The following is a 20120-nucleotide window of genomic DNA, read 5'->3' as shown; positions in this document are numbered from 1 at the left end:
CCAGGTCCAGACCGAAGTACCACCGAGCAGTAGTGAAAACCGTGGGAAAATGTCATTCACCACCACTCTCGGTTGTATCCAAAAACAATTATTTGATTTTATCTGAATAATATTAGCCGTGCACATTACATTATGCTACCACCAAAGGTTGCCATGTACAAATTATAAATATCGAACGTACTACGATCGACCTGTGTGATATTTTATGTATATCGGACCGTAACGTCATCTAACAGTATTTTAATGTTTAAGCTTTGCATTAATTATAATATGTATTATTAAAATTCTCGAGGCGAGCAAATGCTGGGATGCTGTTCGTTAGAATGCAGTCGAGTTTTATTTTTTTTGCAATTATAAGTCGTTAAAGTACTGTTAACATATTTTGTGGACGTGTGAGATGATGTGTGTGCTGTGTGTGCGCGCACAAGGAATTTGCAAACACTATTACGACTTGCGCAATCAACACGCAGATAATATTATTATTATTATTCGTATTCGTATTCTGGTGTGTACCGTCGATTGTGCTAATGATAGATGAGATGTGTAATGGGCTATCTGTCATATCGTATTCAATACGGCCGACGTTTTGCGTTTTTTTTCTATACTCTAAGCGAGTATTTATTTTCGAAATTACCGCCTCGGGATGATTACAACCTATTTACAAACCGTGTTTAGTTATCTCATTGCCAAATTCTTCGGTTACTTTTCCTCCATTCGATGCGTTTGCATAAAACAATAATAATAAAAAACTCGTTTTTTATTTGTATACTTTTCTAATTTTGCGTTTGCTGTCTAACCCCGAAGATATAGTTTTGCATAATTAAATTAACTAAAAATAATCCACTAAGTTATTGAAATATTAAAAAGGCGAACTCGAAATTTGTTTTTTACTAATATAAACAGGTTTCGTGGTATTTGTGTTGTCATCGCCGGTCGAGTATTGTGATATAAAAGTCTCCCGAAAAGTATATCCCGATGGATTAATAGATAATATCATTGAAAATAAAATATGTAGGTACTGTTTTAATTAGTCCTTCGCGGCGATTTACAACGATTATATTTTTTTAACGACTTATTAAAAAAAAAAAAACTGCGTTGGTTATTTATTATTGGATTTTGTTGGGTAGGGTAACATTATTTTGGTTTATGATGTTCTTTTGGCATTCATTAGTCCTAGAGTCTAGTTAGGAGCGTACAATTGCCGCCGATCACAAACTGGTTTTCCTGTAGTTGAGTATACATACTATTATTCGAATATTGCAAAACACCACAAAGAATGCCATTACACCGTGGACATCATTCGACGCGTTGAATCACTTGTCTGAATATTTATTTGTTCCTACGTTCCAAACATTATAGTTTCACTATTTGTTTTCGATTTTTCATTAATAGCCCATTATTCGAGAAAAAAAAACTGATGGCAACAATTGATTATGTATATATTAATTATGAGGTTAGAACCAAAAGGTTGAAAACTTTGAAAAAAATGTTTATAGGGCAGCAAAATGAAAATTATTTTTCCTTATTATTGTGTTTCTTATGGGCGGTGTTAATTAGTTTTCTTCCATATATTTTTTTCAAACATTGAAGACAAATTGTCAAACAAACACGCAGATAGGACTTGGTATAGGTCAAATATTGTACGATAAAAAAAAAACTTGTTTTTGAAAGAAATATCACCCGTGCCCTATTGGCGCTCATCACTTTAAAATATTTGCAATAACGACCCGATCAATAATATCCCGCCACTCCGGTGCTACACCTCTCTTCGTCCTGTCAAAAATAATCACATCTCACTGATTCTTATATTAAGTAGGTATTGAAAAAAAGTTCGGCTCGTTAACTGGCAAACAAAGTTGTTCGTTTGTCAGTTGCTAAATGCCAGGTCGGCCGTTTCAGACAACCCCCTCCCACCTCGCCCTTCCTTCCCAAAAAGCGGTGTGGTAGGTGGAATATTTTGAAAACGGTCGAAAATTACTTTGGCCGTTGAAACTTGGCCGTCGTGATGATGTCTGTAACTTTTAACAGGGCCGTTACGCGGCCACCGGATTCGCATTGTTCAACACATATAATGAAGTTAACCGATGTTAATAGGCGTGACGCAAAAGGGTTAATTCGATTAATGGGTTTTTAATCAACCGGCTCGCGACGGTTCGATGAAGTAATATTAGATTGTGTTTTTTTTTTATTAATGGCGAAATACGCAATGGACTGTGGTAATTATAATTACTAGACGACCCGAAGTATAAAAATTAAATTACAAAAAAAAAATCGTGAAATTGAATTATAACCGCTTTTGCCTGTTTAGTTCAAAAGTCGAGAACAGTTTAACAATACTGAAATTATTATGTGTGTAGTGTATAATTAACTGCTATGAAACATAATTTTTGGCCATCAACCGTTGTTAAATAGCATTTTTACATATTATATACAATATTTAATTATATTTCAAAAACCATTGCCAAATCTTGAACTTAAGGGTGTGAGTACTCATTGGCCCCACTCCAAAACATTATTTTATCATAAATGGCATGAATAATTGTTTTAAGCTTAATTTTTTCGTTAGCTTTGCCGTATTTACCGGTAAGACTTCATAAAAAAAGGCTTCTCTGATCTTTGAAAGTATTATTTTTTTTTTAAATATGTGTATAATTATAGTATAAAACTAAGGAAATTTGATGTGTAGCATGTTTTTTATAACTATTTCAGTTAGTTATTTTAATTTTAATATTGACATCGTGTTTTTCTTTATGCAATAATTGAATTTATACATAATTTTTTTTGGACGTATTAAAAATCTTTTTTTAATAATAATTTATTGAGGGGTTTGGAACTTTTTGAACAGAAAGTAATAATGAGTTGAAGTTGGAGGGACTTTAACCATCAAACCTTAATATTGTGGGATAGATACACGTCATAATTTTGTATTTCTATTTAGGGACGCTCAAGTTTATTAAATTCGATTAAAGCTATCTTGGTAATAACTAAAACAAATATTCAGTTTTACTACCCATATTTATGTAGGTACTGTATATTTATGTAGTGGAAAAACGATTGGACTTGGCTGTCCGTCCCTGTCTATTTGTCGGAATATAATATGATTATTTTTGGCATTGTGTCGACTGTGCGATTTTTCCAATAACGAGCGGTCGTGCCACGTACGTTCGGTTAAGTCTAAATGGACGGAAATGAAAAATTGAAACGACCGCCAGTCGTCGAAGGTGCGCGCCAGACTTTGGAATTTGCCGGGCAAAATAAAATATTAGAAATCGTTTCTCTCGCACGCCACGGTCGGGCAGCATGTAAATATGCAACAAATATAATATACATATATATTGTAATATCGAACGTGTACAATGCCTATACACACATACCTGTGTATTATTTTGTGTATGAAAATGAATAATGATTGCCGCCAGTCAAATCGCGCGCGTAGGAGGATCGAGTGGAACACAGCACAACACATAAGCGAGCCGTTTCAAATTATTCGTCTTAAGCGATTAGAAAAAACCGTAGTAAAAAAATAACATCGATTAGGCGTAATCGTACTTAAGCGCTAGTTTTTTTTTTGGGGGGGGGGAATTTCGAAAATAGCTTGATAAAAACAAAAACAATCGTTGTCAATAAACATTTTGGCGCCATTATTAGCATACATTGTAAGCTATCCATTATTGTGTTTTTTTATCATCTCAAAAAATCTTGGCATATTTATTGAAACGCTTTCTAGATCTCATCATTATTTTGACGAATTCTGCCTCAAATCTTTTGTCCGTCGTCGAGAAAATATAGCCTTTTCCGTTTTCCGAGACTATATGACATTTGGCACGTGAATAATTTTTTCATTAGCGCGTCTAAGATTAGCTCTATTCTAATCAGTCTCGATCTTGCCATTTCATCGTTCATTTCGTGTTACGTTAATTGGCCGACGGCTGTTGGGGGATTGTGGCGTGCTGTTCCGAACAGTTTTTGCCTGCAAAAATTATTTTTTAAGTACATAAAACCGTAGACGTTGGTTGTTGAGTTTATTTTTTTTTTTAAGGGCTAAAAATGTCGTTTAAAAACGAGCGGGCTCGACACGTGTCAAGTGTTTGCGCACAATGTTACACGTGTGTATTGTTAGTGTTGAACGATTATTATTGAATGATCGCGCGACAATGGCGGAGGGCGGGGAAATATCCAAAACTCGGTACACAACGTTTGTAATTCTTTTTTGCTTTCAAGAACGGCCGCCACATTGCCAATATGTTTTTTGCGTCTCGGGATTGTAGGTGTATACAATAATAATAATAATAATAATAATGATCGCTGTTTGATGCTGCGATTCAACCGCAGAGGCCAACCCGTGTGTTTGTTTGCAGTGAGCAGTGTAGTACATAGATGTGTGTATTTTTTGCCGTCCATGTAGTATTGGGAGATCAAGCGAAGAGAAGTGGGCAGGGGTGGGCAACGGGAAGACTCTTGAATGTGAATTTTTAATTCTACTCGGATGGAAGTCGTGTGGAATTGCCATTCTCCACCGGTCGACCTTGGCGTTGGCCGGTCGCCGCATTATTATATTATTGTCTGATGCCTCAGCTCATTTGTGCGCGAAACTTGGTACCAGACCATCGTACGCACAAGTCCTGTGGGTCTGTCAGTCTTGGCGAAGTTATGTCGTGTAGACTATATGAGCAAGGGCGTGACTAGGATTCACAAGTGACAGCGGCTTAACAACTAATTTTTATACAAATTAAGACAAAAACGCCAAGTCACTTTTCACAGTACCTGCCGAACCGAATTGAAAAACATTTTTTTGGATTTGTTAAAAAGTTTAATCTCCTCTAGGGATACTTTAATAAAAGGATTTTTTTTGTAATCTGTTTTAAACGTTTATATTTTTACTCTAATGGGGTTTTTCTTAAATAAATCGAACTAATTTTCCAATAGCTAAAGAAAATCAGCCTTTTAGCCTACAATAAAAAACTATGTTAAAAAAAGTAAATGAATTCCACCAGAAAGTGATTTATAGAAAACTAATTGTTTACCAAACATTCGCCTTAATTTCAATAAAAACTTTTAAAAACTATGTAACGAGAAAAACTTTATACTGATTTACCCTTAAATTTGTTGGGAGTATTTAAAATGGTCTCTAGATCAATTTATTTGAAATAATTCTTATATTTTGTTGAAAAGCCATTTCGGTTCCAGTGTTAACGACAAACGGATATCTGAGTAACTTTTGTAAAATTTTACAGAGAAGTTAAAGACTGACGTCGGTCACCGCCTTCGTATGATGGAATTTGATATTTCATAAAACACACGAATAACGTGCTGTACCATTGTCATCGCCCAATAATAGAATATTACTCGGGAGTTAAAATATAATAATCCGAAATCCGTTTTTGGGCGACACCTACGTCCTGGCATTATGTAAAACGCTTCATTAATTATGCGATAAACTTCCATTGAAACGTGTAAAGCCATAACGAATAATAATAATACCAACGCACCGGTTGTGTATTGTATTCGGTGGCTATATTATATGCATGTCGCCCGGTTTATATTTCCTCATGAAAAAAAAACTAAATAGTAATAACGTTTGTAATCCTAAAAAAAAAATCATTTATGTATTTTTATTTTAAAAAAATGTGTCGGTTGCACGCTACCGATTTCGGGGCAGGGACCGGCCTGTATAATATAACAGCCAATAGGTGTGCACCAGCGGAAGGGTACAAAACCGAGTAGCCCATAAACTTCTTTCTTACGGTCGTAAATTTGTCCACAATGTGAGATTAACGTTAAATCGGAAGGACATTTTGTAAAATGTCTCCAATTTTTATTTGGACGTCATATACAGTAGAAACGCTTTGTAAAGTTGTCAGTGTCTATTTTTTTTTTCCAAAGCCGAACGAAATGGAAAAATTTCTTTTTTAAGAAGCTTTTAGATTTGATCTCAGAATAAATTCAGAGTTTTTAATCTCGGTCGGTGTATAATGTATATGTACACACCTACCTACATATTACATTAACAAATATCGAGTTTAATTATTTTTACTAAATCGTTTGCCACCGAAGATTAATGTATTTTACAACACTAATTGTATTAGCGTTGGTCTTTCATCAATGGGAGTTTTTTTTAATGTAATATAATATTTACTACAACGGTTTGATTGAGAATCGATAGTACATCTGTGGAGGGTACTCTGGGAATATCGGATAGAATTAATTGCTCCCTTTTTGTTTTTGCCTCTCGAAGGCAAGCATTTTAATTATTGTAAAACCAAAGTATTTTGTGCCGGTAGATTTTGGGTACTGGGCGCCTTCAAATATCACATTTATTGTGTTATAGTTAAATTTTCCGAAACATTTTTTAAAAGCTTTTACAATTAAAGCATCAGCATGTGCGGTCATCGGTCGAATCATGCATAATATAAATCTATTATTAGATCTTACACTCATGTACTATTGTGCAGGTTTATTGACGTTTATTTCAATTTTAATTAGTGTAAAAACAACAAAATAATATCCAACTACCAAATGATTTAACAAGTCGTCAGTTAAAAAATATTATTTTGTAGAAATATGAAACCTGTTAATTGCGAAATTTCACCTGTTGCTGGTTACATATATCTTAGATGATATCCCAGTTGCGGCTTGTCACCGTTTTTCTATTTACTCCCCACATCTCCATCTTCATACGTTTATTTTTTAACGACCTACTCACTTCTTCGGTTTATATCTTACTTATCTACCTTTACTGTTCTGAAGCGATTGTTCTTTAAAACGTCTCCCTCAAACGCACTTATTTAACTTCCAATACTTCTAAAATGAATATAGTGTGCTATGCAATGGGTTTTCAATTTTGTTATGACTTTATAATTCTTACCGCTAATTTTTTATTTCAATATTGAAACACCGTACTTTGTAGTACCTACCTCCTGAGTTATTACGCCTAGGCTACTCTTGCAGTATCCCTGAGGTTTTCGAATTTACTGTATCACAAGCAAAACGGGTCCCGCGTGTATTCAGATTTCTTTGACCGTCACACAGTGTAGCGTGTACTCGATGAAAAATACAATCTATATATGTATACATATAAATATAGCTACGTACAGTATAGATACACGCACTACTGTGATGTGCTATTGTCGTCGTGTTTGCAGTCCAACGGCGGCGGTGCCGTTATGTTTTTTTCTACACGCCGATCACGTGGCTCTGAGAATGCGATGACGAGATCTTTGGAATGAGTGTCATGTTGCCGGCGACGCGACGGGTTAGCGTTATGCCGTGCCGGTTCGTCCTCTGTGCAGAAACTGTTATAGTTAAACCGCATGCGTTTGCTATTTCAAACGCTAACTATTTTACTATCCATTCGACGGCAGCACCAAAGACACGGTTTTAATAATAATAATACCAACGGCGGTAACGCGGCTCCACTCCTCCAAAGTAATCTAAAAAAAATACATTTGGGTCGGAGGGAGGCGTAAAGGGGGAGTACAGGCGTTGTAAATCGGACACAGTCGAAGGGCAACCAGCGATCGAAGACCCCCCTCGGTGCCCCCCTAACGATTGTATTTGTTGTCGAGCTGACAACGGTTGATGTATAAATATTTTTTTTTTTTTTATTTTGGTTTCGTTCATAAAACAAACTTTTCTACACGTGTGTGTGTGTGTGTGTGCAGCGAGAATAACAATAAAAAAAAAAAACTAGTTTTCGGTTTTTTCTTTCTTTTTAGTGCTTTCTTGTGTCAAGTTATACGGCCGTATAGAAAATTCGTTTACAACGAGTGGACCGCTCGTATATTTACATCAGACGTGAATAAAAAGAAAAAAAGAATATTTAATAGTTATACTTATATATTATATCCTAGCGGGAATAGCGCGCGTCTGGTACGTTACGAAATTGACAATATTTTTTTTTTAACGAGCAACTAGATTAACTTAATATTTTAGAGGAAAAACGTTTTGTTTTTTTTTGCTAGATTAATTCGCCATCAAGGTTGAGTAAGGTTATAGAACTTCTAGTGCGAGACAATGGTCGTTGTTGTTTTTTTTTTGTTACAATATAACTCTTATGAATAATATTCGTCTTCATCATTTTTTTTTTTTCATTATTATTAAAATAATAACGATTATAATTGTTATTGCTTTAAACGTATAATGGCAAAATCATGATTGCGCGATTACAATTCGGCGCGCATAAAACATATACATATACCTATATGTACTATGAGAATTATTGCAGCCACAGCAAGCAGAGTGCCGCTAATGTAATTGGTAATTATTTTTGGTCCGTCCACCTCCAAATGATGCGTCTGTCTCGCACTAATAATAATAGTAATCTATCAAACGTTAACTGATTTCGAAGTGCGCGTTCGAATAGGATAATTCGGAGCTGATTCGCTGAGAAATCTACTCAGACGAACATGATCGTTATAATAATAATAATAATAATAATACTAATACTAATGACTTCGCGGTGCAGTCGGTAAATTTTGCCTAATAATTCTCGTGTGCGGTCCTAATCCGTGTAACTTGATATGATATTTTCGCCGTCGGATATCGATTTCACCATTGAATAACTCGGTTGTATCGCACAAAAAAAAACCGCCAGTACATCAGTGGGGAGGAGGCTTTCACAGGTCTGCCGACTGTAGGAATTATTCGGATTAAAAATGCTAAAATTTGGATGGAATATTAAAAATATTAAATATCAATAAAAAAAAAAATACACGAATGAAGCAATTTAATGTTTATGTATAATATTTTTATTAGATTTCCAAATAGTTTTTAGGATTACAAATTCCAAGACGGACAAAAGGAAATTAATAAACAAATTTCACCCCTTCAACGGGAAAGAGTTAATGATATTTAAAAATAATTTTAACCAAATTTAGGCTACAAATTGGTTGAAGTATGTGTAGAGTTTGTTTGGAATATTTTTACATGGTTTCTAGTTACATCTATTACCATGTAAATATTTTAAAACTTAGGCTATTTCCACTACTGAAAATTCGCTATTCAAGTCATTAACTAGAAACAATACATATACCATCTTACCTTTATTTGCACCACAACCGTAAAGTAGTAGTCCAACTACATAATTCGGTAGGTACTTTCGTCCCTCCTCTTAAAATTGATCTAGAGACGACCTTCACTGTAACTCAAATAGTTCAAGAACGATCCAAACGAATATGGAACTATTTTGATTATTTTTCGGAATATATTGTATTTAAAAACGAAAAATAATATAATTTTCGAAGGTGTTTTTTTCCGATTTTAATAGAGAAGGGTACATTTAAACTTTTGGCGTTAATTGAAAAAAAATCTTCAGTCACAGCAATTATATGAAAAAATCGGTCCAACGGTTAAAAAGTTATCGTGGGAGTAGATAAAAAAAAAAAAAATTGTACAATCATCGACCAACTATAATCTAATCCAGTATAGTGGGTTCTGCGAATTTCATCGCCTGTCCGTGCACACTTAGTTACATTGTTATACGTTTGTTAATAATATATGCGTGTGAGTACGCCATTAAGATCCAATAACGGGCAGTAAACAATGGGGTTTAATGGAAACCCTGTGGTCTCTGCTTGTATCCGGCTTAGATCGGTACGCACAGGGACTAGCGACTTCCGGCACGCACTCCCTTGCCCTCTTCCTCGACCTATGTTTGCTGCTTGCCTATAGAAATGATGACAAACGTCCGGGAAATAGCGCATTCGCTCATTAATCACTGCCCGGCCCGCATACACAAGCCGCGGCCGCCCACCTGACGCGGACCGTTCACCTTCAACTCTTGCATCTTGCCCTTAACCCGGTCGTTCCTCCCCGAATCGATGAGCGATGGGATTTCCCACAAAGTGTCCAAATTCACAGCACACATCTCGCTCACCGAACGATTTTATAATAATTATATTACTGTGCGACGTCGCAATAGAGTTTGAAAATCTGTCAAAAACGTCCCTACCCTTCCCATACCTATGTTGTTGTAGTTTTTGCAGTAATCAATTTTCTTGGATCGCTCTACAAGGGCACGCCGCTTGTTCGGCCTAAAAACCACCGCCTCAACAGTTAACGTGTAGATTGCAATCTAGAAACGGCGGATTGGGCAGACGTACCGACGAGTGATTTTGCCCAGCTGGTTTTATCCTGCCGAACAATCGGGCGCTTTGGTTACGCGCCTAATACTTAATTATTATTGCATTCCGTTTCAAGTGTCTAAAATATATTTTTTTTCGCACAACACTTCTATAACAATAAACCGAACAATAGCCCAGCAAGACCTTGAATGTAGCCCACTTAATTATAGTAATTATTCGGCAATAAAAGAAACAATAAATTAATTTATCTGATCTTGAGGTAAATGACTATTTAATTTAATGTAGTAAAAAAATAAAACAATTATTCTATGTATTCACACCTTCTCGTGTTTTCTATTATTCGAGTTTATCAAGATTTTTCATTATTTTTAAATCTATTAGCTTAACATCTTCGTGTTATTACTTTTTTCTTATGACAATAGCTTTCTTAGGTATTAGTAAATATAATACTCCTTATCATGGGCACAAATAGCCTAAATCTTTTTTTTTTTTTTTGAGAGGAGAGGTAACAATGTTTAATTTGATTGCTGAATGGTGGACTCGAAGGCCCTCTCCACTCCATTCATGCTACTGAGCCTTATTTACTTGTGCTTTGTACTTTGGTTTAATGATATCTCTTAAGTACTCGAGGTTTGTTTTTTGTGTGTAATCTAATTCGGTATATTATACTGAAATGACAGTAAAAAAATCTAGGTAATCAGTAGACTTGGTTGATATTTGGTTAAGTACATCGAACGTGAGCACTTTATGAACTTTGATTGCCGCCGACCTGAATAAAAGTTTTTGTCGATTACTCTGCACTTCGACCGCAGTTGTATGGAATAGCGCCATTGTTTCTATATACATTTTTTAATTATCCGAGTCCGAAACCCCGGGGACATCTGAACGACACAATTCGATACCGCCCTGCGTCAAGTTTCATCTACAATCGCTGGAGGAATACCAAAAACAACAGTTTGATTTTACTTGTTGCGCGAGCAAAAAAATAAAAATAATAATAACCGGAACTCTTGGAATCCAATTTTCAGTGCATTGCGAAACGTTCAAATTGAAGGCGTAAAGTTTAATTGTGTTTTTTTTAAAATCATTCATTACTCGTGTGTTGCTTTTTTTAGGCACAGTCTAAACAAATTTAAGCGATCGGTATTGCATAACTTGCATTAAGTTCGTTAAATGTATATTTCAAACAAAGTATACTACTAATGAAACATCCACGGGAAAGGGTTTTGTTTTACGGGACCGAAATAACGTTATATTTTGATAAATTCTATTCTTCTTCAACTCGAGATGATATAGAAAAAATATTTTATTACAATACACATATGACATCAATATAGGCGTGGATTCGAACTTAGAGCGAGAGTCTGGTCTTGGAATACTTTTCCAATAAACCATGTCGGTCGTCATCATAAATTATTGTGCCACGAGTAAATATTTTATACTTGAGATAATATATTATAACACCTCTTGGCCGTTGTGCCGCTTATAACTTTTTAGGTATTTTTCATTGACGGCACCCGTGAAAAATGTATTACCTCTGGCGGAATTCCAAAAACGATATTGCTTTTCGACCCTCTTAGATATAGTTGGGCCAAAAGAAACCCGATTGCGGCTCTCGAGCCCCAATCCATATTGTATTAAGAAAAATTCATTATTTAGTAGTCGGTATGAGCGTTTATGTTCGGGACCTTGGAAAAGATTCCAATGCGTTTGTTATATTTATAAGAAAATTATTATTTTTTTTTTTTTTACCAAAACAACACAAAATGTCTTAATCATAATGAGTATTAATATTCATTATAGATTCTTTTAACGCGTGTAGGCGTTAAAAGTAAAAAAAAACAACAACAACATGTTTGTTTAAAATATCGTTAGGCCTATATAAAAAAAAAATAAAAAGGTAAAATGCGTTTTAAAAAAACAAAATAGTTCAAGGGCAAACGTGTTCCATTTACATAGTACGTGCATTAAATAGCACTTAAGCGTTACAATTTGTTAGCGTTTTTGTTTTTATTTTTAGTTTTCGTTAAGTATTTGCCATTTGACTCTCCAGTACAATGTGGTGTCGAGCCTAGCGAGCAAACTGTGACCGAGTTGATGTAATATCGGTTCCAGACAAGTCGCTCATTTTAATTTACGCTCAGGCATTGTTGCTTCCAATATGAAGTCATCTCGGCAGTGGACTCGTTGATGTTCATTATTTGAAAACTCATTTCGTACAACGCGCAGTACAAATTCCCCAAACGACTTAGTTGCTCTGATATTAAATTTTAATAACACGAGGAAAATTACTATTTTCTAGGTCTCGAAAGTCCACACAAATCGTGTGTATAAAAAAAATAATAATAACGAAATTTTTAACTAATTGGACTATACGAGCAAAGGTCAGAGTTCAACGATGAATACAAACGAGCGCGGCCTAAGGACACGTGAGGGCATTACTCGATTGTTGAGCTATCATCATCATAATTATAATAATACTATAGTACCAATTAGGAGCTAATTATAATATTACATAAACCATAACATACTGTAGCATTATGTGCTTTTTATTTTTTTAATTTATTTAATACACAGGCCCACCGAGTGAACTTTACTTGTGAGCGGTAACTTTTTACCGAACGACGGTCAATATATAAAAAGTGGGGTGGGGGGATTTTAAAAAAGGGTAATACATAGTGCAAATCACTACGGTGTGGATGTGAATAAAATCGATTAATACTTTTAGAGAACAATTATCATCATGTACAACTGACTGACCTTTGTTGTAAATTGTAAGAACTGAGATAGTAAATTAATGTCGACCGCAACGGCTCATAGTGTATTTATTTGCGAATGAAAATTCGACGATTTGAAATAGTTAAAATAAAAAAAACCGTTATCTGTTCATTAGATAACGCATTTTTGATCTGAGACGTTACATACAAACAGATGTACATATAGTTAGCCATTATCTGATAGAACATGATCCATATTAACACAAATATTATGTGTCCACTATCTGACTAGCGTATGTGTTTACACGGTTAGACGCCACACAAGAGTAATCGTACTGTGTTATTGAAACTATTAAGTAACGCCGATCGGTCATACTGTCAAAATGACCTCAGTACTAATTTGTGAGTTGGAACGAATTTAGCCTGCGTTGGCTATTCCACGTACGACTCGAACCATGTGTTACGTTATTAAAATACTATTACTACTATATCGTTTTACACAATCATTTACACACCATCGTCTGAGGGTTCGACGTCGTGGAAGATTTAGCGCATTTGTACACAAAGCCCGCGAGTAACAGAAGAACGGAAAACATTTTGCATAAATATCGCTAAATTTCCAGACATGAAAGGTCCGTTTGTTGAAGAGCTCGCACAAAAAAGAAAATTGCGTACTAAACTGGAAGATCCGAGATACGAGGTTTCTATTAAACATATCCGGCCGAGAGCTGAGAACCCAACTCGCAGAGAAAAAACTTAGATTTGAAGCCAACATGAAAACAAATCGTGCCTGGCTTGAATACAAAACAGATCCGGCGTTTTTAAAGTGACAAAAAAATAACTGTCTTGAACCTCCTTTTTTATACATTATTACGTTTGTTTGCTTAACTATTTATGATTATTTTTTTTTTTTTTTGTTATTATTTATTATAATTTTCTATTATATATCGATACCTTAAAGCACACAAGTGCTATGTCCATACAATATAAAGTGGACATAATATGTGGAAATTAATATGTGCAGATGACTCCTGAATAATGATTATGATACCATTTCCCAGGGCTGAGACTAATAAAGTTAATTTCGCGAAAAATAGTTGACTAGTTAAAGTTTGTAAATTTGTTTTTGATTGGTTTTACATTGTAAGTATTCTGCATAAACAACAGTACAATTTAGTAGATATAGTTAAAAAGGCTGCCCTAGAGCGTGTCAATAGTACTTATATTAATAACGACTCGTTCGTTTTTCTCTTCTGTAAAATTGTATAAAACATCGTTTGTGCTACTCTGATTACAGTCGCAGCATTCTCTACATATGATTATTATTTCCATAATCGTTTCGTTGAACTTTGAACTCTTATAATAAAATATGTCTTTGACGTGTCTCGTGTTACACCTTTTTAAAAAAATATTATGTGGACCAATTGACGATTGTCAAGAACATATTCCGTATATTTTTTTTATATTCTTATATCAATATAGTAATTTGTAAGCAAAGTAAACGGTCGTTTGGATCTGAAATGTAAAGTTTATGTGTAAACGACTTGTTCATGCAGATGAATTCGAAATGAGCCAACCTCATTACATTTTATGTACCTGGAAAGGTCGTATACAAATCATTTTGTATAACACTTGATATATACATGCGATATTTATATATAATCTATGTACGTCATAAGGAGAAGGGTGGATGGAGGGAAAGGATTAAAATGTATCCTCTGTCTGGTGTATGTTTTATATTCTCTCGACCGTTTTAACCATTACCCGATTGAAATGAGCCATTGCGCTCTTGTGCGATCATATATTATTATTATTACAAGTGTACTATATCAACAATAGAAGCATTAAAAACAGTAACATCCGGTGTCTCGAATCCGACGACTATGGAAACGTGATTATTAAATAGTTGTCTAAAAGTGTAAACTGAAAAGACAAATAGGTTCTTTCTAACAATGCGGTGAGGACAGTACGCGTCATGCGCGTTTCCCTACTATCGTTAGTCTGATTTGCATTACCTACTGCACAATTAATTAGTCATAGATGTCCAGGAAATCAGTTGGTGCGCTGTCCGTATCGAGGAAAGGCTTATCAGTAATGGACAATACATATTAAACGTATTCTTCTATATACGAACTCTTGCGATCACTCAATCTTTGCCTACATGCTACACTGCGCCTTTTAAAGCTGGCTCTAAGATACAAGATTTTGGTGTCCACACCTATATAATATATCTATTGAATTCGTACAGCAGTGCTAGGAGATAACAAAGCAGCAGAGAAACGTTGGGAGAACTGTAAGAAGTGTAGAATGGAATACTTTAAAGTTTATCAATGTAGAAACCGGCAAGGCAAATAGAGAAATAGGAATTTACGGTTTGAGGTCAGTCATGCGAGGGAATGGATAAGAAATGGCATAAGATGTGGCTAATAGAACCGACAGAATGTTGCGTGATACCAAGGTATGCATACATGGGCAGTAGGACAGACGAAGTAACTGAGATGGATGTGAGCATTGACTAGGTTGATAGACTTAGGAATTATAATACCTATATAATATTAAGGAGATTGAAATTGAAAAATCCACGGGTGGACTATAGCCGATGATTGCAGTGGGTGGTATAAGCGAAGACTTTAAGGTGTGCGGAATAGTTGGATAAAGATGGTTATGGACAGGGAAGTCGAGCGGCGATTTTGATGGCAGACATCACTTTATGATAACTAGAGTCTAGTTGTAAATATTTAAGAAGATATTTCCGACTTAACGAGGGTGACAAGGACGTGTGTCGGGATATCAAAGTTTTTATTTTTCGGCGCGCTTCCGCGTAATCGCATAGCCATTGTCTCAGAAACTATGCTGGAAATTCGATTTCGAAGAAAACGACACCGGCGATAAGTCCTACGCTGCGCTGATGGGTCGGATCGCACGTACGGCCGTGTAATTAGCGTCGTCAAAGCGCTGACTAATTATTATTATTGTTATTATTATTGCCATCATCGTTATGGCCCGGGCAGTTGTGTCAACAGTTCTACTGCAATCGACAAACGCTAATTAGGTGTCGTCCGCCACCTCCGGTTTGCGCGCAATTTACAATAATATAAATTTTATGACCGGCACCGCCTCCCCGTCTCGTTCCGTTCCACACCACCATCAACGACAACCCACACAGGACCCGTTTGTAGTAATAATAATATTGTCATGGCAAAATGTATATACCTACAGGCTTTTGGCCAACTTGGCTCTTGCACAGCTTGTGTGTAACGACGCCATATATATAATATAATATCGTACTTCCGCCTAAACCCGACGCCCAATCAAATATGGTTTATGATCCGGAAAAATATAATAGCACACCCTTTCTTATACACGTATAGTAATAACGGATTCGGTTAAACTCATAAATTGTGTTATTCGTGTGTTTCAGGAGTCATGAAGTGACGACGACACTTGCAGGCCTGAATGGAATGAAGGAATCCACAGGCTTTTTCGGCGACCCGGTAAGTAGTTTGAGATTTTATACAATTTTTTTTTATTACAGTTATCCGGTCACAAATCCGGTGGATTATTGTTTTGTTTTTAAACCCAGCACGGATTACTTATACAGACTTGAAATACGCGCTGTTAAAATACATTCTATCATCCCAAAATTAAATCTATCTGAGGTTTAAAAAAAAAAAGAACTCCCGGGTTTTTGCCATAAAAATTTCACTTTTTAGCCGGTTTGACACCTCTTTGTAATGGATTTTTTTATATACCTTCTCTCGAATATAACGTGGATTACTATATTATAATTTATTCGTTGGACCTAGTGCGGTCGGTGTTGGGTATATATGTAGTTTGCAGCTCGGTTATTGTATTATTAGTATTCGGTTACTATTCTATCTGCTCGCGGCAATCGATATAGGTATTTACACGGGGCTGTCGTTAAACTCTGCTTTATGACTTTTTCGGCGTTTTCAACGCGAGAGTAAGGTATCTGGTTTTGTTTAGTTTTTTTTTTGTCTCCACTACGGAAACCGCTCTCTTAACAATGTGAATCGCGCAAAACTGGTTTTTGAGTTGACCGCACTATTTTGAAAAAATACTCTCTCGAAAAAACAGGTTTACGTATACCGAATACAATATTATTTTCCCGCCAATATGTTAAGTGCAGGTATACTGTTTAATATAGTATGCATACCGAATAAAGAAGAATGCGTTGATGGGCCCACCGTCCATTGTTTTCCGTTTCGATACGTTTTTATTATAATCGATTTTATTTTTATTTTGTCATACTCGCCTGTGTCGCATACAATACCGTGAAAGTGTTTAACGGTCTGTCCGAGGATTTTTATACCGCAGTAACCGCACTTTCATAAACGCGGGCGACATCTTAAATAAAAAAAATCTATAAAACCGTACTGCGGTAAGAGAGAAGAACCTTTCTGCAGAACCTTAGTGTGTGACGTGTCGTACCAATTTCAAAACTTAATGATGTAAATTTCTGATCGCTGTGACTATAACCAAAGAAGTGCACGTCGTTTTCATCTAATAAAATATCTGTTCAAAGATACCAACGTCTAACGAAACTTGCTTCATAGGCGTAGCTAAACATTGGGGAAAGGGTCCTGGGTAGTTCAGCCTGTTCAAAACCTCCCAAACTTTAAAAGAAATGGGTTAAAAACTAAAAAAACTACTTAGAGACCATGCTAAATTGATTGATAGCATTTCAATTTTTGTATCAATCTGAGTTTGAAAGAATTTTAATTTTTCCAGCTCGGTACAAATATTTCTAAAATAAGAGAAAAAAAATATTTAAGTAATTGTTTTAATGTCGATAACACAAGTATGTCAGTAACCGTTTAATTGAAAAACCGGATTCCAGTGTAAATAATATAATAATTAAGCATACAGGTTTTTTTTTTTTGAAAATTGAAAGTCATTTTTTTTTAAACAAACTGACATACTAATTAAATCTAATGGACATTAAGTTAACTACCACCGATACTGACTATGCTAGTAATTTATACTATAACACGAGTTCAAATAAAAAAATTTTAAACACATTTAATGATTTAGTTTTGGTACGTGATATTATGTATGTCTAAATAAGATTTGTTTTGTTTTTTGTTGGATAATGTTATAAAATCTCATTTAAAAAACAATGGATGTAATTTTAGACACACAAACCAAATATATGTAACGATACAATGTCTTTGGCTCGGTTCCATTTTTTTTAAACTACCTTTGCATTTAAGAAGTATATTTGCAAAAGCATTTGCGATAGAATCAAATTATTTTGGAAATTTTTTCTTGTTAAAAAACGTTTGTACTTGGATATTCTCTTTGAAGATATATTTTCTTTGGACATATTCTACGGAACTTTATGATAAATATAAGGGTTTTTTGAACTGTTATTTCCCTTTTAAATATATATCTGTATCACTTTCTAGAATTGGGATCTTTTGATGTATGTCAATAATGGTAACCACTAAAAAACTGCGTGCTCGTTCTCGCGTGATAGGCTCTTGTTGCCTATCCGTGTATTTATTGTCAGAAAAGTTTATCGGCATGTCCCGACTGAGAGATTAACTTTTTATTGTTTTAGTTTTTAGCTTCAAGATGATGGTAAAAATCACGAGGTAATTGCTGCGCGAAGCTTTAGGGTTTTGCTTTAAAAATGTATCGTTGTTGTTCAAAGTGTCAAAAAGTTTATACGGCAATTTCCATAGTTTTTCAATGATGAACAATCGTTTCTAACCCAATAGGTTCAGCTGTACATCATTATCTGTTATCATCGATCAAATTGGCCGGTGTTTTCCGTTTCGATGATCTTGGAAGCGTGCGCCATCTGTCTCTCCCCTGCTTACCTCTTCTCTCTTGTGTGACTCGAGCTTAAGGGTTGGCGGCCCGCAGACATTCTGACTCCAAGATAATGTTGTTGTTTTTTTTCCGGGCAAGACTTAACGCGGCGTATCCGAAACGTCGTATGACCTGTACAGTGAATATAGTATGTACGTATACATACTATATTTCCCGTTAAGTGTATCGCCAGACTTTTGGTGTGTGTTCTTTGGACGACACGCACGATCGTTTTTTTTTGTTTTATAATTTTTTTTTCCCTATCCGTAAAACGCTTTACGGGTTTACCGTGTTACTTACTACACCGGCGACGAACACACCACACCTGCACCGCGTTTTTTCCCCCCATCTCGTTATAATACACTATTATACCGCACAACAATATAAAAATAATGTGCATGTATATTTTATTCACGTACAACGGACGCGGCGTAAAATCCATATAGTTATTAGGTTAAACGGGCGAACACGGTCGCGGTTCGATTATCATAAACGCTCATAGCACACACAAGCACACGACCGTGTATTGTGAAGGTGTAGGTCGCCATAATAATAATAATATAATCTCGATCCGTCCGTCAATAAAAAAAAGCCTAGTTTTTTTTTTCATCTACCCAACCGACGTTTATGCCCAAGTCTTGTGTGTGCATATATACAGGGTGGACCCGACCGAGTAACATACAGAAAACCGATGGCCTTTACTGTTGCACCAGTGATGATGATTGGGTTCTGTTGGCGGAGATCGAAGGTGTGAAAACTACATTCTCACAAAAACTCTCTGGCAAAAACGTTTATTCTTTTCTTTAAATCGCTTGAGAGCTACCAAGAGAAAGAGAGGTATTTGCATGGCGCAAAAACCGGGGTAACTCACAATTATTCACATTTTTCCGGGCGTTAGCGGTAGGAAAAAAACACATTTTGTGACAATGCAACAGTCTGGTTTATTAAATTTTTTCGCCATACCCATCAATTGTGCCATTTAAAAAGGGACGGATATTTACTGGGAAGGTGATGCACCACACCCAAACTCATTCGGTTAGTATATAACTTCAACAAACTATTAAACTGGGGACTGGGGCGCACTACCAGCGTCCAGCTACCACTACAGTTACTACAGTTCCAGGTATGGTCACACGAGGGGGTCCGATATTTTGGATAGTCTCATTAAATTTTTGCAATTTGCCGGGTTTTTGTGTTTCACCCTGTACCGTGTAAACCGGCTGGTCGACGGCTGTGTAATAATATTATTTATTATTGCGGCCAGGGGACGGCGCGGGCAACGGGGAAAATTCGTGAACCGGAGCACCGGCCAGCGAACCGTTGGCACTATGATGTGTGTGTATGTTCTATACAACAACAATGCCGTATAAGATGGTATTATCGCAGACGAAGCGTTAATTACCCCTTCCCTCAACTATGTGTGCGCATCCTTTCTGGAAGGAAAAACGACCGGACCGCAAAATACACCGCAGCACACTCGAGT

At 35.8% G+C, this 20120-nt stretch overlaps 1 protein-coding gene across 1 annotated transcript in view; it reads left to right on the top strand.

Moving 5' to 3' along the window:
• Positions 1-20120, top strand: part of LOC126834384 (apoptosis-stimulating of p53 protein 2-like) — a 106661-nt gene that overhangs the window by 7697 nt on the left and 78844 nt on the right. Inside the window, exon 2 of the mRNA XM_050566259.1 lies at positions 16221-16293. Coding sequence (XP_050422216.1) covers positions 16261-16293 — 33 coding nt within the window. The 5' untranslated portion in view covers positions 16221-16260. The remainder of the gene's footprint in view (positions 1-16220; positions 16294-20120) is intronic.

The sequence above is a fragment of the Adelges cooleyi genome, unplaced genomic scaffold, assembly GCF_023614345.1.
Source record: "Adelges cooleyi isolate 19-005CV unplaced genomic scaffold, UGA_ACOO_1.1 ACOO_flye_CR_arks_rails_tigmint_CR_PRNA_21, whole genome shotgun sequence".
In the NCBI taxonomy this organism is placed as follows: domain Eukaryota; kingdom Metazoa; phylum Arthropoda; class Insecta; order Hemiptera; family Adelgidae; genus Adelges; species Adelges cooleyi.
Note: the sequence above shows the minus strand (reverse complement) of the source record. Positions and strands in the feature narration are given on the sequence as shown.